At 33.5% G+C, this 25,565-nt stretch overlaps 1 protein-coding gene across 3 annotated transcripts in view; it reads right to left on the minus strand.

Annotated features, from left to right (window-relative positions):
- The window catches only part of ADK (adenosine kinase), a 581,730-nt gene that overhangs the window by 508,780 nt on the left and 47,385 nt on the right, over window positions 1–25,565 (minus strand). For all 3 annotated transcript variants that reach the window (XM_054572534.1, XM_054572535.1, XM_054572536.1), the window contains one exon: window positions 21,917–21,991. In XM_054572534.1, the coding sequence (XP_054428509.1) occupies window positions 21,917–21,991 (75 nt within the window). The remainder of the gene's footprint in view (window positions 1–21,916; window positions 21,992–25,565) is intronic.

Here is a 25,565-nt window from a genome sequence, read left to right on the forward strand (position 1 = left end):
ATAATGCTGCAATGAACACAGGGATTCACATCTTTTCAAATTAGTGTTTTGAATTTCTTCAGATATATACCCAGAAGTGGAACTGCTAGGTCATAAGGTAGCTCTATTTTTTATTTTCTGAAGAACCTCAATATTGTATTCCATAGTGTCTGCACCAATTTGCAATTCCACCAACAGTTATAAAGGATTTCCTTTTCTCCATTTCCTCGCCAGCACTTATTTGTTGATTTACTTCCACTCTTGCAGGCCTTATAATAATAGACATCTGTTACATCTGATACTATTAACCACTCTGTCATACAAACTCACTATACTTTGTGAGATCCTGTCTTAGTTTTTCTGCTACAAGTTCATTATTTCCTCTCCATCTCCTTCCATAATTCTTCTTCATCTACCCATCTATTAAATGTTCTATCTTCCAGCCCACTTCCTCTTTTACTTTATACCCTTTCCTTAGAAAGGCTCTCTGTTGGTTGCTTTAATACCACCTATATAACAATGATGATGACAATGATGATGATAATAATAGCTAACATTATTGAATGGCATTGTGTAAAATAAAATTAAGTTTAATGTTTATTTACATCACGGGGATGTAAAGTACAGCATAGAAAATATAGTCAGTAATGGTGTAATAACTATGTATGGTTCCAGGTGTGTACTAGAATTTTCAGGGAGATAACTAATTAAATTATATAATGGTCTAACAACTATGCTGTATGCCTGAAACTAATGTAAAATAATACATCTCTCCAGCCACAAATCCTCTATCTACCTGAAACATAAATCAAACTCCTTCTAAATAGGCCCAACTAGATATCACATATTCATCTTATGCATGAACAAAATTGAACTGAATTTCTCTATCCCTTCTAAAATGTCCTCCCTCTGTTGTAAATATCACCATATACTCAGCCAACTTTTTAAGGCCAAAAGTTGGAATATCATCTCTGGTCCCTTTGCCCTCTTCAATAAATCAATCACCAAGTCTTAACTTTGGAACACTAACATATTATTGAACTTTCTCCCAACGCTTCTATATTAAATACAACAATGAAGTCATCATCTCTCAACAGGTCTATTGCTACAGCCTCCTTTTTTTAAAGACCTTATTTATTCATTTTTTAAAAAGAAGGGAAGAGAGGGAGAGAAACATTAATGTGAGAAACAGCAATTAGTTGCCTCTGCACCCCTGACTGATTGCCTCTGTACCCCAATGGGAACCAAACCCACAAACCAGGCATGTGCCCTGACCAAGAAATGCATACAGCAACCTTTCACTTTGCATGATGACGCCCAACCAACTGAGCCACACAAGTCAGGGCCAGTCTCCTTTTTAATCTATCCCCTCAAATCCAATGACTTACTGCAGACACAATGCTTTACATAATTCCAAATGTGAATCCAAACATGCCATCCCCCTACTTAAACCTAATTGTCCATAATAGGGACATGAGACACATTCCAAGTTCCTTAGTAGCCAAATAATATTAGCTAACATATGGTAAATACATAAATTATCTCATCCAATCCTCACATTATATTTCTATTTTAACATACTTATTATAATATTCATAATTTATTCACACAGAAACTGACTTCCATAGATTAAGAAACATAACCAAGGTCACACAACTCCAAGTAGCTCCAGAGAACACTCGTAATTAACCTCTATTCTATAATGCCACAGTAATAAAGTGATTGCTTCATACATGTTTCAGACTACTAAATGCTAAAGGGAAGAAATTTACTCAACATGTATTCCCAGTATTTGGGAAAATGCTGACCACAAAGCAGGTACTCCAAAAAAAAATCTATACTGAGTTTAAATGAACTTTTCAAAATGAATCTATATTTAGGTAAGCCTTACAAATACCATTTTCCTCAGTATTCAAAGTCAGGTCTGAACATCAGAGAATCTGCAAAGGAACATCATCTAATTATACCTAGGGCAAAGTGAAGACTTCATGAATGAGTCTGTGGTCACTTGTATACATAATTTAGGTCTTATCTGAGGAAGCCCCAGAGCGACTCAAGGACAATCACTAAATATGTGAAATATAAAGATTCAGAATCGAATACCAATTTATTTCAAATTATAAGACTCTAATAATCTAAAAGAATCATAATAACCAAGGATGATCTTTCCTTTAATGCAGGTCACAAGTAAGTTAATGAAATATTTAAAATTCAGTATTATTTCCAAATACCAGCAATAACCTAGAAAATGCTGCTGAAAACTATTATACTCACGACAGCAACAATTATATTTTTAAAATACCTAAAATAAACCTAACAAAAAACTATAAAATTTTACAATAACACCAAGCTATCCTGTTTAATATTTTAACCACTAATCCCATCACTATTTAAGTTTAAATTAACTGAAATTAAACAAAATTTTAAAATTCAATTTGTCAGTTACACAACCATACTTCAAATATTCAAAGCTAAATGTGACTACTGGTTAGGTTACCATATTGGACAGCACAGATACACAATCTTTCTATCACCACAAAAAGTACCAGTGTACAGCATAGCTACAGAGATAATAACTTAGCTCAGATTTTGTTTTAACTTTAATCACTTTTACATGGTTTGAATTTTTTCCAAACAAACATTTTTATCATTTTTGAAGCTAACAAACTTAGCAATAATCAGTAGAGAAGACATATGTTTTTTAAAACCTAACCATTTTGTAACCCTGTATTTAATGTACTTAAAGCCTATGTGTTAATGAAACATATAAAAGAATAGTTAAAATAAAGGAAAAACATACAGATTTTAAAAACTCATGATAAACATCTCATTTTTTTTAATTAATCTACAAATGCAGTACAATTCTAAACAAAATTCCAGAAAGAATTTTTGTAGTATTTGGCAAGCTTATTCTAAAATGTATGTACAAAAGAGCCAAAAATTACTAAGGAAATTCTTCAATAAAAACAAAAAGTGTAGGGACTTGTCCTATCAGACTTCAAGCATTATTGTAAAGTTTAGCTATAAAATAAAGCTAGGGTTGCATTAGTTCAAAGACAAAGACCAGAAAAAAGAACTAAGAGCCTAAAAACCGAGCTATAGATAAAAATTGACATTGTATACCAGTAAGTAAAGGCTGGATTATTCACAATGTATTGATAAAACAGTTGATTCTCCAAAAGGAAAAGATTTTAAAAGACTGAATCGCTACCTCACATCACATCCAAAAATCAATTCAGGTCCATTAAAGACCAAGCACACAAAGCATAATGTTAAAACTTGCAAAAGAAAATATTGCAAAATAGGCTTTATAAAGAATTACCTACTAAAGTGTCAGAGCATTTCACATGTAGTTTTAAAACACTTTAAGCTTTTAACTTTACATAAGGAGTATCACTTGACACTCCAAATATTGTTTGATGTTCAAACCTAATATACACACATTTATAGAAGTAATTCATCTTAATTTATACAAATAATTCAGTTGTAAATTTTTGACACTGAATCATCAGCATTGAAATTTATGACCAACTATTGTTACTTCGAGTATTTTTGGAGTGAACATTAAGTAATATCTTTCATGTATGCTTACATTAATCAAGACTTACCTAGTGTTTGTATGGTTACATTATTAAAGATTGAGATCTATGAGAAAACACCTATTTCCTCAACTATTCTAGCTTCTCTTCTTAAACAGTATTTTCATTTGTAATAATGGTTTTTATTTCCCAATTACCATTTCATTCATTGTTTCATTCCTCTCACCTTCGTGGTGTGTTCCTGGTGTCAAAGAAAATCAAGGCAAGCTTGTCTTACAGATTCCTTCCCTCCCTTTTCCATCCCTTTTAATACATATCTCTTCCTTTACTCTCCATAATTAGACCAAAACTGATCCCAAAAAAACATTCATATGTTCCACATTTCCTCCTCCCCTAACACAACACCGCGGCTCTTCAATGTGCTAAAAAAAGACTATTTTCAATAGCCTACTTCATGCCGCAACTGTTCATATTTATTTTCAGTTGTACTATTTTGGCAAATTGGACACATCAAAACTGACTAACTTAATTCTGCTTTTCTTTCAATTAGATAACGATTATAAGTTTTTCTTATCCCGGGGGAAAAATTAGCTTTATAATTTTCAAATAAGCAATATGATATTCTAGAAGAATATTAATTTTGAATATCAAATAATTACCTAATTGATATTTCTCAATCATGGCAATGCTTGCTCTATTCTGGAAACACATCAAATGCAGGCAACATACCACCACACAATACAAGATGTTCATTGTTTTGAAAACTTAGTTAAGAAAACTGTTGAATCTTTCAATCTCTCACAAAAAAATTGTTAATCTACTCTAACACATTAATTAAAACTAAATATTGACAATTCGGGGGAGGCAAATTACACACATCTTCTCACCCATAGTATATCTGTAATTGAAGGAAAAGAGAATTTCATTAAGTTTATAAATCTTTGCCTATGTACCGTAATTTACACCAAAAAATTCTGGATATATAATTCAGTTTTTTACTTTCAAATTAATATTTCTATAATAAGGTAGGAGAGAATAAAGAATACAAGTTTTAGCCCTGGCTGGTGCAACTCAGTGGGTTGGGTGTCGTTCTGCAAACTTAAGGTCACTGGTTTGATTCCCAGTCAGGGATCATGCGTGGGTTGCGGGCCAGATACCCAAGTGGGGGAGTGCGAGAGGCAACCAATCATGTTTCTCTCTCACATAAATATTTCTTTTCCTCTCTTCCTCTCTCCTTTCCCCTCTCTCTAAAAATAAGTAAATAATCTTTAAAGAAAAATTAAAGAATACAGGTTTTACAATGAACAAACCTGTATTTCAAATCTCTGAACTATGACTGATATGTTTTTTTGGTCATGAACAAATTTATCAACTTAAATTATTCTTTATGAGGATACCTAACTCATAAAGTTGTCATGAGGATTAATTCATACCATATAAAAACATACCTAATACACGTCAAATAAATGCTATTACTAACAGAAAATAATTGTTAAATATTATTATTCTCTTATTTTTTCCTTTATTCTTGAAAGTCAGATATATTCTCCATTGCCCTTCTTTACTTAGTTTTATTTTTAGTTTAAAGGTTTTACTTATTTATTTTTAGGGACAAGGAAGGGAGGGAGAAAGAGAGGGAGAGAGAAACATCTCTAGAAACTCACCCAGATCAGGGATGAACCCACAACCCAGGCATGCCCTGACCAGGAATTGAACCGGTGACCTCTTGCTTTGCGGCAGAACACCCAAGTAACTGAGCCAAACTAGTCAGGGTGATCCACGGCCCTTCTTTAGATTCAATCCTTTATGCTACACCAGTCTAATTTGCAAAGACCACTAGTATCTGACCATTCTTGTTCTTTAGAAAACTACTTCGAAAACTTAACTAATATCACTGGGGAAAAAATGTATCTAAAAGCAAAAGAAGTATCAATTCCCTCAACTTTAAACACTGATCACTTAAAACTTTACTTCTAAAAAGGTCTTTCATAGAAAATATTTTTAAGTCAGACACTATTTAGCAATTACCTAAGGTTCCCAACAATACGCTAAGGCATGTGGCAAAAGTATAGTGCAGTTCCTCTGCACCAACAGCTTACTGTACATGTAAAAGATTCACTGAGACACTTTTACTAATTGTCTCTCCCCTCAGCAATGTTTATAAATGCTGCATGCAAGGATTATACTATGGATGTTTAATTATAAACCTACTACAAAAAAAGAATACTGAGCTTCCTTTCAAGTAAGAGATTATTAGAAAGCAGAAGAGAATAAGGAAATGAAAGCCAGGCAAGTCAAAGGAAATTGCAAATTAAAAAAAAGAAAAGAAAAGAAAAAAAACCTCCCTTTTGTTCAAAACACTGCTGAGAAATTACAAGTTAAGATCATCGCATAAATTTTTCAAAATCTGAAACAAAGAATGAGGCCAACAATCAACAAAAGATCTGAACTAATGGAAAGTAAGATTTATTTATCCAGCAATTGCTCTATGAGATAGAAAGCAGGCTTACTCATTTTGCATCCCCAAAATCTGGCATGTAGATAGTAGTAGTTTGTACAATATGCTTCAATTATCAATAATTTAAGAATCTACTTAAAAAATAAAAGTAGTATGGCATGGTAAAACAGGAAACAAATAAGGGTCAGGAATTACAGATTCCATCTCAAGTTTGCACTGCTAATTGTAATTTTGGATAAAACATGTAACTTCTCTGAGTCTGTTCCTCTGCTGTAAAATGATTAAAGAGAACTAAATGATCTCCAAATTCCAATCTATTCAAAATTCTATGAATTTATAATTATATATTTCCTCCTACAATACATATAATAATAGTGAAATATATACACATGCATATCCCTTGGACTTCCACTTAAATATATGCAGAAAGGCTATCTATTCTTCCTTCCAAGACTCTGTTAAAATGATAATAAAGGTACCAAAAAAGGTAAGCATCTACAGTAACAAGAATAATATAAGCATTAATCATCAAGAAGTTTCTACACATTTTCAGTAAAAGAGAAAATGAGGAACTTAGCAGAGCTCAAGAAACTAAAATCTCAAAGGCAACAGAAAGAGGCTACATATGATTAGCCAACCTAGTCCACTTGCAAAAGCTTTAAGTCTCAGAAGAAACAGATAAGTCAGGGGAACTAAACTAAACTTTTAGAAACTAAAAGTGGGGAACTGCCTACCATCTCTCCATCACAACTTACAATTCCTAAAATACATTAGAGGGTTATTCCCTCAAGAAACCAAATGGAAGCATCTCTAAACAAAGTAGGGAGGGACAGATGAAACTGCCAATTTAATTATGGCACCTATAGCCCCCTTTTCCTGGCCAAGTCTAATAATAAAACAGCCAGGCTTTATTTTTCAAAATAACTTCAGGAAGGACACTAGAAGGCTTTTCTATAAAGAAATTTAAAAGACTCAGAGAATAAACTTCCAGACACTCATATTAGGGGTCATCCTCCCAAAAAATAGGCTTTTAGCGTAACCAAGCCACAGTGAGTTCCTGTTAGGAAACAAGCCCAACCCACGCATGCCAACCTTCCAATGAGGTACTGAATGCAGGATAAGGGATGGGTATATGAGTGTCTTCAAAAAACAGCAAAACACTTCTGGCTTATTTATGACTGTTACTTGGCACTGTAACAAACTCACCCGTATCTTAGGAGGTTAAAACAACAAACAGTTATTATCTCAGTTATCTGATGATTAGGAATCTAAGAGTGGCTTAACTGAATTTTTCTGACTCATAATCTCTCCTGAGGTTGCTGCAATCACGTTAGGGCTCAAGGATGGAGAATACACTTCCAAGTTCACTTTCATGGATATTGGCAAGTCTTGGTTCCTCACTGGCTGTAGGCCAGAGGCCTCTTACCTCCAGCCAGGTGGGCCTCTCCATAGGGAGCCTGAATGTCCTCAAGACAGGGCAGTTAGCTTCTCCCCCAATAAGTAATGCAAAAGAAAGTGACAAAGAGACAGAGAGAGAAACACAAAGAACAACTGCACAAACAAGTGAGACAGCACCCACAATGGAAGACACAGTCTTTTACAACCCAATCTCCTACACAGCATACCATCACTTCTGCTGTATGCCACTGGTTTGCAGATCAGCCTTGGTGTAAAGTGGGAGGGAAAGACTTGGAGGACACCAGGAGGGGATCATCGGGAACTATCTTGGAGGTTGGCTAACACATTCTATCCTCGGGCCCCCAAAGATCGTTTGCCTCCGTTTCTCACATCCGTGTGTAGTGTTCTCTACCCCACATTATATGAGGTATTATTAGTAGCAAGCATATGGTAAAAATAATGGCACATTACTTCCAATATTAGATTATAAAAAAGACTGCAGCTTCCATCTAGGGAAAATGACTCTTTCACTCCCTTAAATGACTGGCAATAGGGCAAACAGCTGTCATGTTTTTAGGACAGAGAGGGGCCCCGAGGTAAAATATTGAGGCCCTCAGTGCAACAGTTCTGAAGAAACTAAAGCCAGCCAATAATAGGAATGAGTTTTGAAGCAACTCTATCACCCACAGTTGAGCCTTGAAACGACTCCTGCCTGGCCAACAGACTGCTAAGACTTTTATTCAGAGACCCTATGCCAGAACCACTCAGCTATGCCACACACTCAACTTCCTAATCATCAAAAATGTGTGAGATACAAGATGTTTATTTTAAGCAGTCAAGTTTTGGGGTAATGTGTTACAAAGCAATTGATAACTATTATTACACAGTAAGTGATAACTTTATTAAAGCTTTTTAAAAATTTATAAGAGCAACTCAGGATTGCTACAAAAATCTTAAATTTTACAAAAATGTGTAAATAGAAGTACCAACTCTAGCCACACTACCCTCCGGTGACTGTTACATCTTACAACAGGTCCTCTCAGGCTTTGTCTTATTCCTATGCAAGTAGATGGAATGAGCTTTTTAATGTCTTAGCCTTCAATGTGACAGCCAAATATCACCTAATATTGGAGGAAAATCTCCATTAAGAAGGAGAAAGACCACAGTAAACAACCAGAAAAGAGTAATCCACAGAAAACAGAGATAAGGAAAGAAACAGGAGAAACTTAAAGACAAAACTATTTGTAATTAATATGCCTAAACAGACAAAAGAAAAAAACTGCAACCATAACACAAGAACAAAATCTTACATAATAATTTACTAACACCAAAGACAAAAAATATATACTAAAAGCTTCTATAGAGAAAAAAAACTGGTGATATACAAAGGGAGAAAAATGTGTTCGATGCTGGAAGACAAAGACACATGCCTTCCAAATTATCAAAGAAAACTGTATTAACCAAACAGTAAGGTATGAGGGGGAAAAAATTAGAAGATCCTCAGACACGCAGAAGGATTCAAAAAATGTACCACACAAGTACTTACACACTCTTTTTCTTAGGACACTACTGAAGGATACCCTACACACACACAAAGAGAAAACCAATAAAGAAAATATTACATGCAGGAAACAAGATCTAAAACAGGAGAAGTCAAAAGGAAGTTCCAGGAAGACTGCTGTGAGAGAGAAAAAAAAGTCTAACAATACAAACAGGTCAGTTTAGAGCACACAGATAGAGAACTCTAGAAGGGAGATAACTTAAGGAAAAGTGGTCCATGGACTTGCTAATTTCGAGGAACAGGGAAAGGGGAAGAAGGAAGCTGTTGATAGGTAGATGACAGATTTAACAAGTGGTTTGAAAATTTGAACTCATATAAAAAATGGTGCAAATGAAGAGGATGCAGTTACTAAGAAAAACAAAAAAAAATTGTAAGTAATCACATTCCACAATTTTATTCACAGTGATTACTGATTTGTTTCAGTGCAATATAATATGAAGACGACGAAATGGTAGTAGGTAAAAGAGAGTTAAATCTTTAGCTACTGAAATAGGTAGTTAATATATAGTATCTAAAAATGACAAACCAAGGAAAAGCTAAATATAGACCTCAGACAGCCCCTAACCTTGGGAACAGGAGGTAGATGGTACAACTGGGAAATTAACCTTCAATTCACCTAGCCACATAGGAAACATCCAGGAATGTTCAGGGGCTTTTACCAATCACTAGAAACTGATCAGCAAGAAGGTAAGTAATTAGAGATTCTTCAATAATTAAAAAACATCAAGAGAGTATAAAAATCCTAGTAAGCCCTGGCTGGTGTGACAGTGGATTGAGTGACTGTCTGCAAACCGAAAGGATGTTGGTTCAATTCCCAGTTAGGGCACATGCCTGGTTGGGGTGCACAAGACGCAACCGATTGATGTTTCCATCCCTCTCTTTCTCCCTTCCTTCCCCCCTCTCTAAAAATAAATAAATAAAATTTTAAAAAAATTCCTGGTAATAATGGCAAAAGCAAAGTTCTCAGAAGGTCAGTAGGAATCCTCTCCACCATTACCCAGTATAGATGATCCCCTCCCATAGGGACTTGAAGACTAAATGTGCCCTTCCACATTTAAGTGCTACTTTGTCCTTTCATCTGGAAGCCATCCTAATAGAATCATGTTCTTGTAGTCTTTCCTTACATTAAGCCTTTCCTATCCTTTGCCTCTCCAATCAATCACCTTTTTCACACACAGCAATATGTATTTAGAAATAGATGCCTGGAAAAAAACAACTAAATTAAAAATAGGTTTCTTCTGGAAAAACAGCACTTATGAGGAATGGGGTAAATGCAAAAGCAGACATAGAAGATGCAGCAAAGAAGCAACATTTTTCCTTAAAAATCCATAGTACTAGTTTATTTTTTAACTAGTACTAGTTTTATATAGATAACTGTCTCTTGGAAATGCCACATATATTTTTTTAAAAAGAGAATCAAAACAATATTTTACCAAAAAAATTTGATAGTTAACTCATCTTCACAGTGTAAGATACTTGTCAGTATATATTTAATTCATTTTTTATAGTACCTAGCAAACCATTCCTGAATAATTCACACAGTTCAAATGCAAAACACTTACACTTATCAAAACATGGTCTGAAATGTAAACTAAATGTAGTCTATTGAAATAATGAAAAAGATGTTCAAGTGTATTTTAGAAGAAATGGTCAGGAATATTTCTGGGTAGGTAAAGATAGGTAAGTATCTATGTTTTATGAATGGGGGGGCAAAAGCTTGCTTTTTATTTCCAAGTAATGACTGCAAAAATCATGGTTAAGAATTTAAAAATCTCCCCCCCCCAAAAAATAGAACTTCAAGTAGACATTCAGGATTCATCAACTAATAAAACAAAGAAATTATTTGAGTGCCCAGTAGTGACAGCACACAGCTGCCAGGTTATAATTATTCTGACCACATTTGCATGAACTTTTAAAAACAAACATCCAAAACATGGTGTAGAGTGACAACAAAACAAATTACCTAGGACTAAATATAGTACTGTCCCATAACACAAACATGTATCTCTAGGTTATATATGCTGAGGTATGCCTGGAGGTATGTTTATCAAAATAGTCACAGTGGTTATAACATCATAATATTTTAAATTTTGTACTTGCTCTTTGTATTTTCATATGGTATTTGATTTATTTTTTAATAGTACCAATCAATTAGTTGACTGCCTGGACAAAACATCTCACATTAAAAAAACTTCAAATCCGTAAAGTCATGTTCAACTGATTTTATTTTTTTTTTGTTTATAATGTTTTCCTGCATTAAAACTGACATGTGATAGGCAGTATATATTTAAAGTTTACAATTTGATAAATTTTTATACATGCATATATTCATAAAATCATCACACAATCAAGATAAGGAACACACCTCTAAAACTGCATCCTGTTCTTTTGTAATCTCCTTCCCACCCTCCACCACATCCTGGCCAATGCATGTGAAACCAATGATCTGTTTTATGCCACTGTAGTTTAAATCAAATTCTGTATAATCTCATATATATGAAATCATATACTATGTATTCTTTTTTGCCCAACTTTGCCCAGCCAAGTAATAGACTGTCTTTACCATAGTGTTTGTTCCAGTTATGTGCCTTCTTTCAATGAACTCAATCATTCTGAGTTTCACCCAATCAATATACCACTCCTTTTTCATTTCTGACTAGTATTCCACTGTATGATTAAATAATGTTTCATGTTGATAGACATTTAGATAATGTCCAGGTTTTAACTATTAAAAACTAAGTTAATGTGAGCATTTTTTAACAAGATTTTATGGGCATAGGCTTTTGTTTCTCTTGGGTAAATATCTAAGAATGGAATGGTTGGATCAAATAGGAGTTGTATGGTTAACTTAAGAAATTGTCAAACTCAGTGCAGCATTTTACATTACCTTGAGCAGAAAGCTCCAGTTCCCCTACATCCTGGCCAATACATAGTACACTCTCTTCTAAAATTTTAGCCATTCTAACAGATGTGTAATAGGACTTCATTGTAGCTTTAATTTACATTTCCCTAATGACTAAAAAGGTTGAGTATCTTTTCAGCTACATATTTGCCATCTCTGTATCTGGTGAATGAGCAAATCTTCTACCTATTTTCATTGGTTTGTTTCTCTTGGACTGAGTTTTGAAAGTTCTTTATATACAAAGCCCAGCAGAAGTTAGGCCTGCTTGAGTGTGGTTGGTAGGGTAATAAAATGGGTATAATAATTTATAGTTTTAATTTGAGCATTTCACCTAAAATGTCATATGGTATCCTTGAATGTGACATTGTTATGCTACAGAATAACATGATTATAATTTTGTAATGAAAAGCTTTTGTAATAAAAAATAAAAAGGGAGGGGAGGACACATTATTTGTGCGGGACCCTGTCTTATGGCTGCTAGTCCTTTATCAGACACGCTTTTCAAAGACTTTTCTCCCAGCCCATGGTTTGTCCTTTAATTCTCATAAAAGTCTTTCCAACAGAAGTTTTTCATTTTGATAAAATCCAATTCATCAATGTTTTTACATGTGCTTCTGGTGTTATATATAAGAAATGTTGACTTAAATCATAGTCACAAAGATTTTCCATGTTATCATCTAGTTTTGAATATCCAGTTGACCAGTACCATTTATTAAAAAAACAATCTTCTTTCTCTACCAAAGCCTTGCACCTTTATCAAAAATCATTTGTCCATTTATGTGTGGGTCTATTTCTGGACTTTCTATTCTTATGTCAACAGTATCTTTATGCCAATATTACTGTTTTGACTACTGAAGCTTCAAAATAATTCTGAAAAATCAGCAGCTTTTTCATAGATTCCATTAGATATTCTACATAGATAATAATGTCCTTTGGAAATAAAAGTTTATCTCTTCCTTTGCAATAGGGATGTCTCTTGTTTTTTCTTAACTGATTGCAGTGATTAGAAATCTCCAATACCACTGTATATATTTTGAAGTGGTGAGAGCCAACATCCATGAACTGTTTCTGATCTTAGGGAAAAGCATTCAGTTTTTTCGCCTTAAGAATTATGTTGCCCTGGCTAGATAGCTCAGTTGGTTGGAGCATCGTCCTGTACACCAAAAGGCTAAGGGTACATACCTAGGTAGCAGGTTCAATCTCCACTCAGAGACAAATGATTGATGTTTCTCTCTCACATCAATGTCTCTCTCTGTCTCTCTCCCTTCCCCTCTTTCTTTAAAAAAAAATAAAAAATAAATATATTCTCAGATGAGGATAAAATTTTTTTTAATTTTAAAAAAAGAATTATGTTATTCGTAGGCTTTTCCCTAATCTAACTTTTATGAGGTTAAAGAAGTTCCCTTTTATTCCTAGATTGTTATTAGTTGTTTTTTTTTAATCAGGAATAGATATTGGATTTTGGAAAATGGCTTTTCTGTATCTACTGAGGTGATTATATGATTTTTCCTTTTTCAGTTGGTTTGTTAACACATTGAATTAATGTAATTACATTCCAAATGTTAAATCTACTGTACATTCCTAGTATATTATTCAATTCTGTAGTAAGTGATATAATACAGATGGTCTTGATTTATAATGGTTCAAATTATAATTTTTCAACTTTATGATGGTGAAAAAACAATACACATCCAGTAGAAACAGTACTTCAAGTTTTGAATTTTCATCTTTTCCCAGGTCAGCTATGTGCAATATGATACTCTCATGATGCTGGGCACCAGCAGGGGACAGGAGCTCCAAGTCAGCTATGCAATCACAAGAGTGAACAACCAATACTCTTCAGTGTATTCTGTTGCCAGTAATTTTTTTAGACATTGTGTTTTGTGCTTTCATGTCCCTTCATGTCTACAAAATACCTATCTCTGTGTCCTGCTTCTGGTAAGAAGAGGAAATAGAAAAAAAATCACTCTTGCGATGAAATTAATGTAAATGTTCTGAGCACTTCCATTAAGTTTAAGGTAGGCTAAGCTATGCTATAATGTTCAACAGGTTAAGCTTATTTTCAACCTTGAATATTTTCAATTTACTGCGGGTTTATTAGGACATAACAGTCAAGATGTGACAGTAGTATAAATGTGGATAAATGATTTTCAACTTTCACTATCACTTTGTATTCAACGTTGGTAAGACCAATTATAGATAAGAGAATGAAAAATATCAACCTTAATATAAAAATAAAATATATAGTTAAACAGAAGTTAGAAAACAAAAACAGGAAAGTAACAAGGGTAAGAATAGGGGCACTGATAACCACATCCTATATAATAAGAAGTCAAGGGATCCTACTGAAAGTTGATAAAACAAGAAATGTATATATATTATCTTAAAATACAAGGTAACCAAAAGAACTAAAATCATCAACATAATTGCATACAGGAATGTTTTCTGTTTGGCAAAGTGTATTTTTAAAATTTGTATCAGAATTTTTTTAGGATAAGACACATCCTCCAGTTTGTCCTAGACAGCCCCCAACCCATTCCCTATTATGTTACAATAGGCCAAATTTACACCTTTACAAATTCTTGACTGATCCTTTGACATTCAACTTTATCCAGATAAAGAGTTATAAAAAGGTAGAGTTTATTTTTTTAAAAAATAGAGTTATGGAGGTAATCTCAAGGACAGTAAAAACAGAATTTCGTAAAAATGATTATTATCCCGCCCTCAAACAGTTGCATTTCTAATACTAGCAATGAACAATCCAAAAACAAAATTAACAATTCCACTTACAATAGACTCAAAAATAATGAAATACTTAGGATTAAATTTAACCCAGGATATGCAAGACTTGTACGCTGAAAATACTAAACACTGTTGAAACAATTTAAAGGAGACCTAAATAAACAGAAAAAACAACCCCTGTTGATGATTTGGAAGACTTAATATTGTTAAAATGGCAATTCTTTCAAAACTGATCTACAAATTCAATGCAATCCTGATCAAAATTCCAACTGCTTTTTTTAATAGAAAACTGATCCCAAAATTCATATGGAATTGTAAGAGACTCCATATGGCCAAAAACAATCTTGAAAAACATCAACAAAGTTGGAGGGCTCACACTTCCTGAACTTAAAACTTACTACAAAGATAAAGTTATCAAAACAGTATGGAAGTAGCATACAGACAGATAATGAAATAAAACTGAGAATCCAGAAATTAACCCATACACTTATAGTCAATCAACTTTTGTTAAGAGTGCCAAGATCATTCAATGTAGAAAAGAAGTCTCTTCAACAACTGAGGCTGAGACAACTAGATTTCCACATGCACAATAATGAAACTGTACCCTTAACACACATCTTATACAAAAAGTGACTCAAGTAGATCAAAGACCTACATTTAAGATCTAAAACTACAAAACTCATAGAGAAACACATAAGCACAAATCTTTATGAGTTTGGATTTAGCAATGAATTCTCAGATATGACAGCACAAGCAACAAAAGAAAAAATAGATAAAGTGGACTTCATCAAAATTTACAACTTTTGTGCCTCAAAGAATACTATCAAGAGAGTGAAAATAATACATAGAGAGAAAATGTTTGCAAATCCATATCTCATTAAGGTCTAATATCCAGAATATATAAAGAACTCTTACACTGAACAACAACAAAATAAAAACAATTAAAAAATGGGCAAAAACATCAATAGACATTTTTCCAAAGACTTTCAAATGACCAATAAGTACATGAAAAGATGCTCAATAGCTCAATATCATTAGTGACTAGAGAAATGTAAATGAAAACTACAATCAGTTATCACTTTGTTTCCACTGGGATGGCTATAATTTAATAAAAGGAAAATAACAAGTTTTGGCAAGAAAATAGAACCCTCATTTACTGCTGGTAGGAATGTAAAATGGTGTGGCCAGTACAGAAAAGTTAGACGGTTCCTCAAAGCCTTAACACAGAATTATTATATGACCCAGCAATCCCAATCTGATGTGTACACCCAAGAAAAATTAAAATATATGTCCACATAAAAATTTGTACACAAATGTTCATAGCAGCATCATTCATAAAAGGAAACAACCCAAGTGTCCATCGCCAATGAACGAATAAACAAAATGTGGTACATACATAGAATGGAATAGTATTCTACCATAAAAAGGAATAAAGTACTGATACATACTATAAGGTAGATAAACATCATGCTAAGTGAAATAAGCCAGACACAAAAGGCCACATATTACTTATTTCCATTCATATGAAGTAACATGCCCAAAATATGTGAATCTATAGAAACAAAAAGCAAACTGATAGTTCTCAGGAAATGGGGGTAGATGTTGAGGGGACAGGTAGGGCAGGAACAGGGGAAGGTAGGGAAATGAGTGTCTAATGGATATAGATTTCTTTTGGTGGTGATGAACTGTCCTAAAATTAAATAGTGGTCATGGCTGTATAACACTGTAAATCTACTGGCAGTTCTGAACTATACACTTAAAAATGGTTCAAATTACCAATTTTATGTAAGTGAATTTTACCTCATTAATTTTTTTTTTAAAGTGGTTGCCCCGGGAACAGAACTTGGGGAATGCAAGGGGGAAGGGTTCTTGCTTTCTTATTAGTAATCCCTTTTTACTACTTCATTATTTCCATGTGTGAAATGGTAAATAAACACAAACTGATAGCTCAACTAAGTTAACATTGAAGGTTACTATTAAGAGGGAAATACTCTTGGATTCATGGCCTTTGAATTATGTCTTACATATTCTTATCCTCTCTAATCCTATTTCTTCTCTCCTTTATGTTACCATTATAAATGTATTAATAGTTCACTGACAGTAAATTGTTTTAGAATTAATACAGTAAATTTTTATTTTTAATTTTAAAACATTTGCTAAGTCTCCGTAAAAAAAAAGGTACACCAGTTTACACAGACCAATGGTGCATAACAGGGCTCACAATGGGTATTATCAAACTTTTCTATTCTTAGAAGATAAACATCGAATCTTGTTTTAATTACAATCAAGATTAAGCACCCTCAGGAATCATTTATAGTTCCTTTATAAGGCCTGTCTTTTACCTAACCTTTTACTATTCTTTACCAATTTTTTATTTTGGTTGTTGCTTTTTGTACATTAAACAACACTGCTCTCTGTCCTACGTAGACATCCTTTTTAAAAATAAGTATGTGAAACAAATGGATAGCCACAGACAACAGCACAGGGATGACCGGAGGGGGAGAGGGGTGGGGAGAGGACAAAGAGAGCAAAGGGGGTCAAATACATGGTAACAGAAAGAAACCAGACCCTGGGCAGCAAGCACACAGCAAAACACATAGACAATGCATCACAGAACCATACACCTAAAACCCACAACAAAATGCTACCAACCAATGTTAATCACAATAAATTCCATTTAAAAAAATTAAATATATAAAAATAAGAAAAATCTAAAAATAAAAAGTGAAATTTATAAAGTTTTCTTCATTAAAAGACCTTATGGAACAGGAATAGAAAGAGATATCAATGGAATAGAATAGGCAGTTCATAAATGGACCCATATATGTAAATGACTGTTTAGTATATAATAAGGTTAGTATCTTCTATCAATATAGGAGATGGTATACAGGGTGAGACAAAAGTAGGTTTACATTATTCATATAGAAAATAATATAATTAATAATAAAAGAATAAACTGTTTCACATACTCATAACTATAGCCTACTTTTGCCCAAACTGTACTTTTTTCTTTTTAAAAATTTTTATTTAATTTATTGAGGTGACATTGGTTAATAAAATCACACCGGTCTCAAATGTACAAATCTACAAAACACTATCTGCATACTGCACTGTGCATCTACCACCCAAAGTCAACTCTCCTTCACCAAGATCCATACCCCCCACTCTGATACTCCACCTCCTTGAAACTCCCTTCCCTCCCATAATCACCACACTGTTGTCTGTGTCCATGAGTTCTTTTATTCCTTAATCCCTTCACCTTTTCCACCCCTCAACCTCCTACCCCTGACAGTTGTCAGTTTGTTTTCTGTAGCTAAGAGTCTCTTACTATTTATTTTGTTCATTAGATTTCACATATAAGTCAAATCACATGGTATTTGTCTTTCTCTGTTTGGCTTATTTCACTTGGCATAATACTCTCTAGGTCCATCTATGCTATTGCAGTACACTTCCTCCTTTTTTATGGCCAACAGTATTCCATTGTGTAAATGTACTACCACTTTTTTATCCACTCATCTACTGATTGGCCCTTGAGCTGCTTCCAAATCTTGGCTAATGTAAATAAGTCTCTAATGAACAAAGGGTGCATGTATTCTTTCAAATTAGTGTTTCAGGTTTCTTCAGATACATTCTCTCACAAGTGGAATCGTTGGATCGTGAGGGAGTTGCATTTTTAATTTTTTGAGGTTACTCCATATTGCTTTCCACACTGGCTGCACCAATCTGCATTCCCACCAACAATGCATGAGGGTTCTCTTTTCTACACATCCTCACCAACACTTGCTTGTTGATTTACTGATGATAGCCATTCTGTTAGGTGTGAGATGATTATAACATTGTGGTTTTAATTTTCACCTTTTCACATGTCTACTGGCAATCTGTATGTCATCTATGGAGAAGTATCTATTCAGGTCTTTTGCCCATTTTTAATTGGATGTTGTTATGTTTTTTCAGGTATTTTTGGTGTTGAGTTATATAAGTTCTTTATGAATTTTGGATATTAACCCCTTATCAGATCTATCATTAGCAAATAATGTTCTCCCATTCAGTGGGTTGTCTTTTCATTTTGTTGATAGTTTCCTTTGCTGTGGAAAACTTTTTAGTCCCATTTGTTTATTTTTTTTCTTTCCCTTGTCTGAGAAGTTATATCAGAAAAAATAATGCTATAAGAAATGTCCAAGATTTACTGTCTATGTTTTCTTATAGGATTTTTATGGTTTTGAGTCTTACATTTAAATCTTTAATACATTTTCAGTTTATTCTTGTGTACGGTGTAAGAAGGTGATCTAGTTTCATTTTTTTTGCATCTATCTGTCTAGTTATCCCAACACCATTTATTGAATAGACTATCTTTACCCCATTGTACATTCTTGCCTCCTTTGTCAATTACTAGTTGACCACAAAGGCTTATTTTTTAGATCTTTATTCTGTTTCCTTGATCTATATGTCTGTTTATACCAGTACTTGTAGTATAGTGTGATATCAGGTAGCATATTTCCTCCAGCTTTGTTCTTCCTTCTCAAGATTGCTGTGGCTATTCACAGTCAGAGAAAGACAAATACCATATTATCTCACTTATATGTGGAATTTCATGAACAAAATAAACTGACAAACAAAATTGAAACAGAGGCATGGATACATGGAAGACACTAACAGCTGTCAGGGGAAGGGGTGGGAGGACCAGATGAAAGAAAGTGAAGGCATTAGTCAAAGGTCTTGTATACAGAGCCCAAAGACACAGACAAGAGTGTTACAAAAGCTAGAGGGAAGAAGGGTACAGCCAGTGAAGGTGGGCGAAGGGGGAGAAATAGGTACATCTGTAATAGTGTCAACAATAAAAATAAATTTTAAAAGATTTTGTTTTTAAAAAAAAAGTACAGTCATAAATTTTTGAAAGATCTAATTTGAGATATTTGATAAAAGTCTGTGGATGCTTTTTTAAAAAGTCTTAATGTACTATGTTCTAGCCACCTGATATACTACTCAGCAAATAAACTAGAACCTTAAATGGATTTCACAATAAAAAGTCTCCTATTAGCAAGATAATAAATAAATGAATAAATAAATAAAAGATTGCTGTGGCTATTCAGTGACTCTTGTACTTCCCCATATAAATTTTTGGAATACTTGTTCTAGGTCTGTGAAATGCACCATTGGTCTCTTGCCAGGAATTGTGTTGAACCTACAGATTGCTTTGGGCAGTATGGATATTTTAATTATGGTAATTCTTCCTGTCCACTTATCAGTATCTTCTTTAATTTGCTTGAAAATGGTATATGCTTCCACTTATCAGTATCTTCTTTAATTTCTTTCTTCAGTGTCTTACAATTTTCTGAATTCAGGTCTTTTACATCCTTGATTAAATTTATTCATAGGTATTTAATTTTTTTTATGCAATTGTGAGACTGTTTTCTTAATTTCCCTTTCTGAAAGTTTATCATTGGTGCACAAAAATGCAACCAAATTCTGGATATTTATTTTATATCTTATTACTTTACGAAATTCATGTATCCATTTTAGTAGTTTTTTGCAAATTGTGACAATTTTATCTCTGCCTTTTATTTCTTCTTCTTGTCTGATTGCGGTGGCTAAGACTTCCAGTACAATGTTGAGTAAGAGTGGTGAAAGTAAACATCCCTGTCTTCTTGCTGATCTTAAGGGAACCACTTGTGGTTTTTGCCATGGAGTATGACTTCGGCTGTGGATCTGTCATATACATTTATTTCATTGGATTATGTTCCCCCTATTCCCACTTTGCTGACTTTTCATCATAAATGGGTGTTGTATTCTATCAAATGCATTTCTGTACCTATAGATATGATCATGTGATTTTTATCCTTCATTTTGCTTATGTAGTACATCACATTTATTGATTTGTGAATACTGTTACCAACTTTGCATCTCAGGATAAATCCCACTTGATGATGCTGTATGATCATTTAAAGTATTGCTGGATCCAGTTCGTTAATATTTTGTTGAGAATTTTTAGCATCTATGTTCATAAAGGATATTGGCCTATAATGCTGCCTTGTAAAAAGCTTGTGAGTCTTCCCTCCTCTTGAATTTTTTGGAATAGTTTGAGTAAAATAGATGTTCTTCTTTGAATGTTTGGTAAAATTCACCTGTGAGCCACCTGGTCCATGCTTTTATTTGTTTAGAGTTTTTTGATCACTGCTTCAGTTTCACTAGTTGTAATCTTTCTGTCCAGCTTCTCTGATTCTTTCCGATTCAGGTTTGGAAGATTGTATGTTTCTAGGTATTCATCCATTTTCATTCAGATTGTCCAATTTGTTGGCATACAGATGTTTGTAATATTTTCTTACAATCCTTTGTATTTCTGTAATGTCAGTTGTTATTGCCTCTTCTTCATTTCCAATTTTACTTACTTGGGTCCTCTCTCGTTTCTTGATGAGTCTGGTTAAAGGCTTTTCAACTTATTTATCTTTTCAGAGAATCAGCTCTTGGTTTCATTGATTTATTGTATTGTTTCTTCAGACTCTATTTTGTTTACTTCTGCTTTGATCTTTATTATTTCCTTTCTTCTGTTCAACTGAGCTTTGTTTGTTGTTCTTTTTCTAGATCCTTTAACTGTAAAGTTACATTTTTTATTTGACATTTTTCTTGTTTCTGAGGTAGGTCTGTAATGCAATGAATTTCCCTTTAACACTGCTTTCATTGTATTCCATAGTTTTTTGGTTGTTGTATTCTCATTTTCATTTGTTTCAAATCATTTGATTTCTCCCTTGATCTCATTGTTGAACCCATTTATTGTTTAATGACATGTTATTTAGCCTCTATGTCTTTGTTTTTCAGCTTTTTCCCTTGTGGTTGATTCCTAGCTTCATACCCTCATGGTCAGAGAAGATGCTTGATATGATTTCAATCATCTTAAATTTCTTGAGACTTGTTTTGTGTCCTAACATGTGGTCTATCCTAGAAAATGTTCCATGTGCTCTTGAAAAGAATGTATATTCTGTTGTTCTGGTGTGAAATGCTCTACTGACAGTAATTTTTAAAACTTAGGGATTTTTTAATTTGGAAAATTGGAAATTAAATCATTAGATAAATCATATATGCTTCTTCCTTGCAAAGAATAAAGCAATCAACTTTAAGTGAAATAGCAATAGGAATGAACAAATGTACCAAGTTTTCCCAGGGAAAATATGGTCAATTACTCAATAAATAATCATAGTGCACTTGAAATTAACCAGTTTAAATTTCCTGAGTTTTCCTCTAATTGGAAGTGTTAGATACCAAATTCAATTCTATTTTAAAGTTTTCATCAGTTTCTCTTTAGGTATGTTTCATATAATACATATGAAAAGTTTAATACTTACTTATCAAGGAAATCCTTATCCACTACAGCAGTGATGTCAAGAAGAGGATTTCCCATTCCAAAGAGAATATTTTCACTAAAAAAAAAAAAAAAAATACAAGCACAGGTTAGAAATATTTCTGAAAGTAAGCTGATGTGTAAAATGCACATAAATATAACTATGTTTACTCATCTTGAAAATAAACCTAACATACTAGTTTATTAAACCTCTGATTTGCATATTACACGTAGAACAACTCAGAGGTAGAACAAAGCCACTTAGAAAGCATGATGAACCCTAGCTGACGTGGCTCAGTCGATTGAGCCACCAGCCTGTAAACCAAAGGGTCACCTGTTCGATTCCCAGTCAGGGCACACACCTGGTTGTAGGCCAGGTCACCAGTAGGGGGCATACAAGAGGAAACCACACATTGATGTTTCTCTCTCTTTCTCCCTCCTTTACCCCTCTCTAAAAAGAAATAATAAAATCTTTTTTAAAAAAGCATGATGACATTTAAACTGGATGACATAAAATAAAACAAAAAAAATCATCATGTGATTGTTTCCTAATACTCAACAACTAATGACTTCATCTAATAAATTTCAATGTTTTTCAAGATCTCTTACAACAAAGTTTTATAGTCAATAAACATAATAATTAACTCTAACTAGTAAGATACCCAACTACTGAAGGTAATTAAAGAGCACAGAGCAAGTCCTACAGGATTTGAGGACATGGATACCCCTGACCTCCATACCTTGCAGTGATATTATGATTACAATAATATATATGTTAGGTGACTACTGCTCAATCCTTTCAGGAAGCCTTATGAAATGTGATTCAGAGCTCCCTATCTAAAGGACAAATGAGGAAAAATTTACACACTGACTACTGTTTGGCATTGCAAGAAGTACGCAGCATGGTCCCTGATGAGATGGCTGTCAAGTTGCAATGGTCCAAAGCCTAATAGAACCTACTGTGTCAACAGTGGCTGTGTAAGAGGTTTGGACAATGTAATTTAAATAAAGTAGCATATAAGAGGTGTCTTCATACAATCAGCTAAGTAAAAACTATACAATTATTTGATTTATAAAATCAAATGACTTTATGGTACATACTTTCCTCTCCATCGCTCTACATAACTGAGAAACTTCTATATGACTTCATTGTAATATGACAAATAAACTCTGTTTAAGACACTAACTCTTTAAAATGGCTAGCTTCTTAAATACAAACAAATATAAACTGGTGTCCAGGCCAGTAAATACTAAGACACATATTACCCTTTTTAAATGATGAAGACACTGTCTAAGTACTTTTATCTTTTTTATCTAGATGTGAACAGTATGGGGTATACTATTGCCAAAAACTGTGACTGACCCATACTAGAATTACTATTTTTGTTGTAAACGTTAGCAATGCCTTTTTCTTGGAAAAAGTCCTCTGCAATTTTTAAAAGTCTCAATTCAGGGCTCCAGCCAACATAAACCTGTACTGTATTACTTTTTTTTTGGACATCTAATAAATTTTACGCACCAACTTGGATATTAGAATAAAAGTTCCTAAGAAAAAATTTTCTTAGCTACTGACACATGGTCATACCTCAATACTTACCGGTTTCAGAACTCATCAAACCCTGTACTTATCACATTTTGACAAGAAAAAAAATGTTTCAGCACTTGACACTTGCTTGGGACTCGTCATACTTGCTAGAACTAGTATGAGGCACAACACTGCCTGGCAAGAGAAACTCCTTCATCACTCATAGTTTGCTTGGTACTCATTGGCTTTAGCACTCATCACAAGTTCCAGAACAAATTAATGATGAGTACCAAGGTACCACTGTGTTAACGATGACTGGCCATCTGGACAGCAGAAATGTTTACTTACGCTTACAGTTTCAGAATAAACACTAATAATGAGTGTCCTTAACTCTTATACTAATCATCCCCTCTTTAAATCCAGAAACCTCAGCTAAATATGCGATTCTTCTCACTCCATCAACAAACACCATCCTTCTAATAACTCCATCTTCTTTGTAGGGGGATGAGATGTCCATAAAAGGTTCTGAAAAGTTCTGCATGTTTCCGATTCTCTAGAAGGTCATATACATGTGCCCAAGGCTGAGGGTATGATCAAGACCAGAAAAAGTCCTAAGCTATCACTTCTGACCATGAGGCCTTGAGCAAGCATGAAATGAAGGCGAAGGCTGAATTACAAGCTGGGCAGAGTGTTGAAAATAGGCCTCAACAAGCACACAGAGCATCTCAGCAAAGACTGGGAGACAATAACAAGTACTGGCATAAATGTAATGCTATACATTACTAATGGAAATGTAAAATAATGCAGCTAGCTTGGAAAAAAGTTTGGCAGCTCCTCATAAAAGGAAACATTACCATTTCACCCAGCGATTCCACTTGTAACCCAGGAAAAATGAAAACATGTAACCAGACAGAAACTTAAATATAAATGTTTATAACAGTATTCATAATAAACAAAAAGTAGAAATAAAATAACCATAAACTGATGAATGGGTAAACACAATGTGGTATATACATACAAAAGAATATTATTTAGCAATAAGAAAAAAATATTGATACATGCAACAACATAGATGAGCTTTGAAAACATTACCATATTTTGCCGTGTATAATGTGCACGTTTTTGCCCAGATTTTTGAAAGAAAAATAAGGATGCTCATTATACACAGGTAGTACTAATTCCATACCTATATAAATTGTTTCTTTTATTTATGCCTGTGGATTAAAAGTGTAACTCTAGAAAGCAATAACAATATCCATATGTTCAAAAATAAATGCTAAAATTCCTTTATAAAACAAAAAAGAAGTATCTATATATAAATTAATTAATTAAAATTTAATTTAGATTTTTTTCTTGAAAGTTTGGGCCAAAAACATGGATGCGCATTAAACACAGCAAAACACAGTATATTCAGTGAAAGAAGCCAGATACAAAAGCCCAAATATTACGTTTCCACTTTTGAAATGTCAAGAATATGGCAAATTTGCATGGACAAAGTATATTGGTGGTTGTCAGGGAAGGGCAATGAAAATGGAGAGTGACTGCTAATAGATATGAAATTTCATTTTTGAGATGATAAAAATGTTCTGAAATTAGATAGCAGCAATGGTTGCAAAACCTTGTGAATAAACTAAAAATCACTAAGCTGTACATTTTAAAAAGTAGATTTTACGGTATGTGAATTATATCTCAATTAAATAATAATAGGTAAAAATTCAATGAAAAAAACAAACTATTTGACCTTATTGGTATTTATAGAGCACTACACTCACAACTGCCTTATTTATTTATTAAATGAAATACGTGCAAAACATCTACACTGGAAACCTCAAAATACTGCTGATTGAAATTAAAGACTTCAAAAATAGATGTAATATTCACCAAAACAGATTATAGGCTAGGCCATAAAACTAACCTCAGTGAACATCAAAAAATGAAATCATAAACAATACATTCTCTGGTTATATGTCTCTCTATATATACACATACTTATACATACACACATATGTAATACAGATACACTTACAATGTATAAATAATATATTCTCAAAACATCACGTAATTAAATTCAAAATCTAACTAAATATATCCCCAAATATTTAGAAATTAAACAATAAACTTCTAAATG

Source organism: Pteronotus mesoamericanus, unplaced genomic scaffold (assembly GCF_021234165.1).
Source record: "Pteronotus mesoamericanus isolate MK-2021 breed Mesoamerican mustached bat unplaced genomic scaffold, CSHL_Meso_final contig_24, whole genome shotgun sequence".
Taxonomy (NCBI): domain Eukaryota; kingdom Metazoa; phylum Chordata; class Mammalia; order Chiroptera; family Mormoopidae; genus Pteronotus; species Pteronotus mesoamericanus.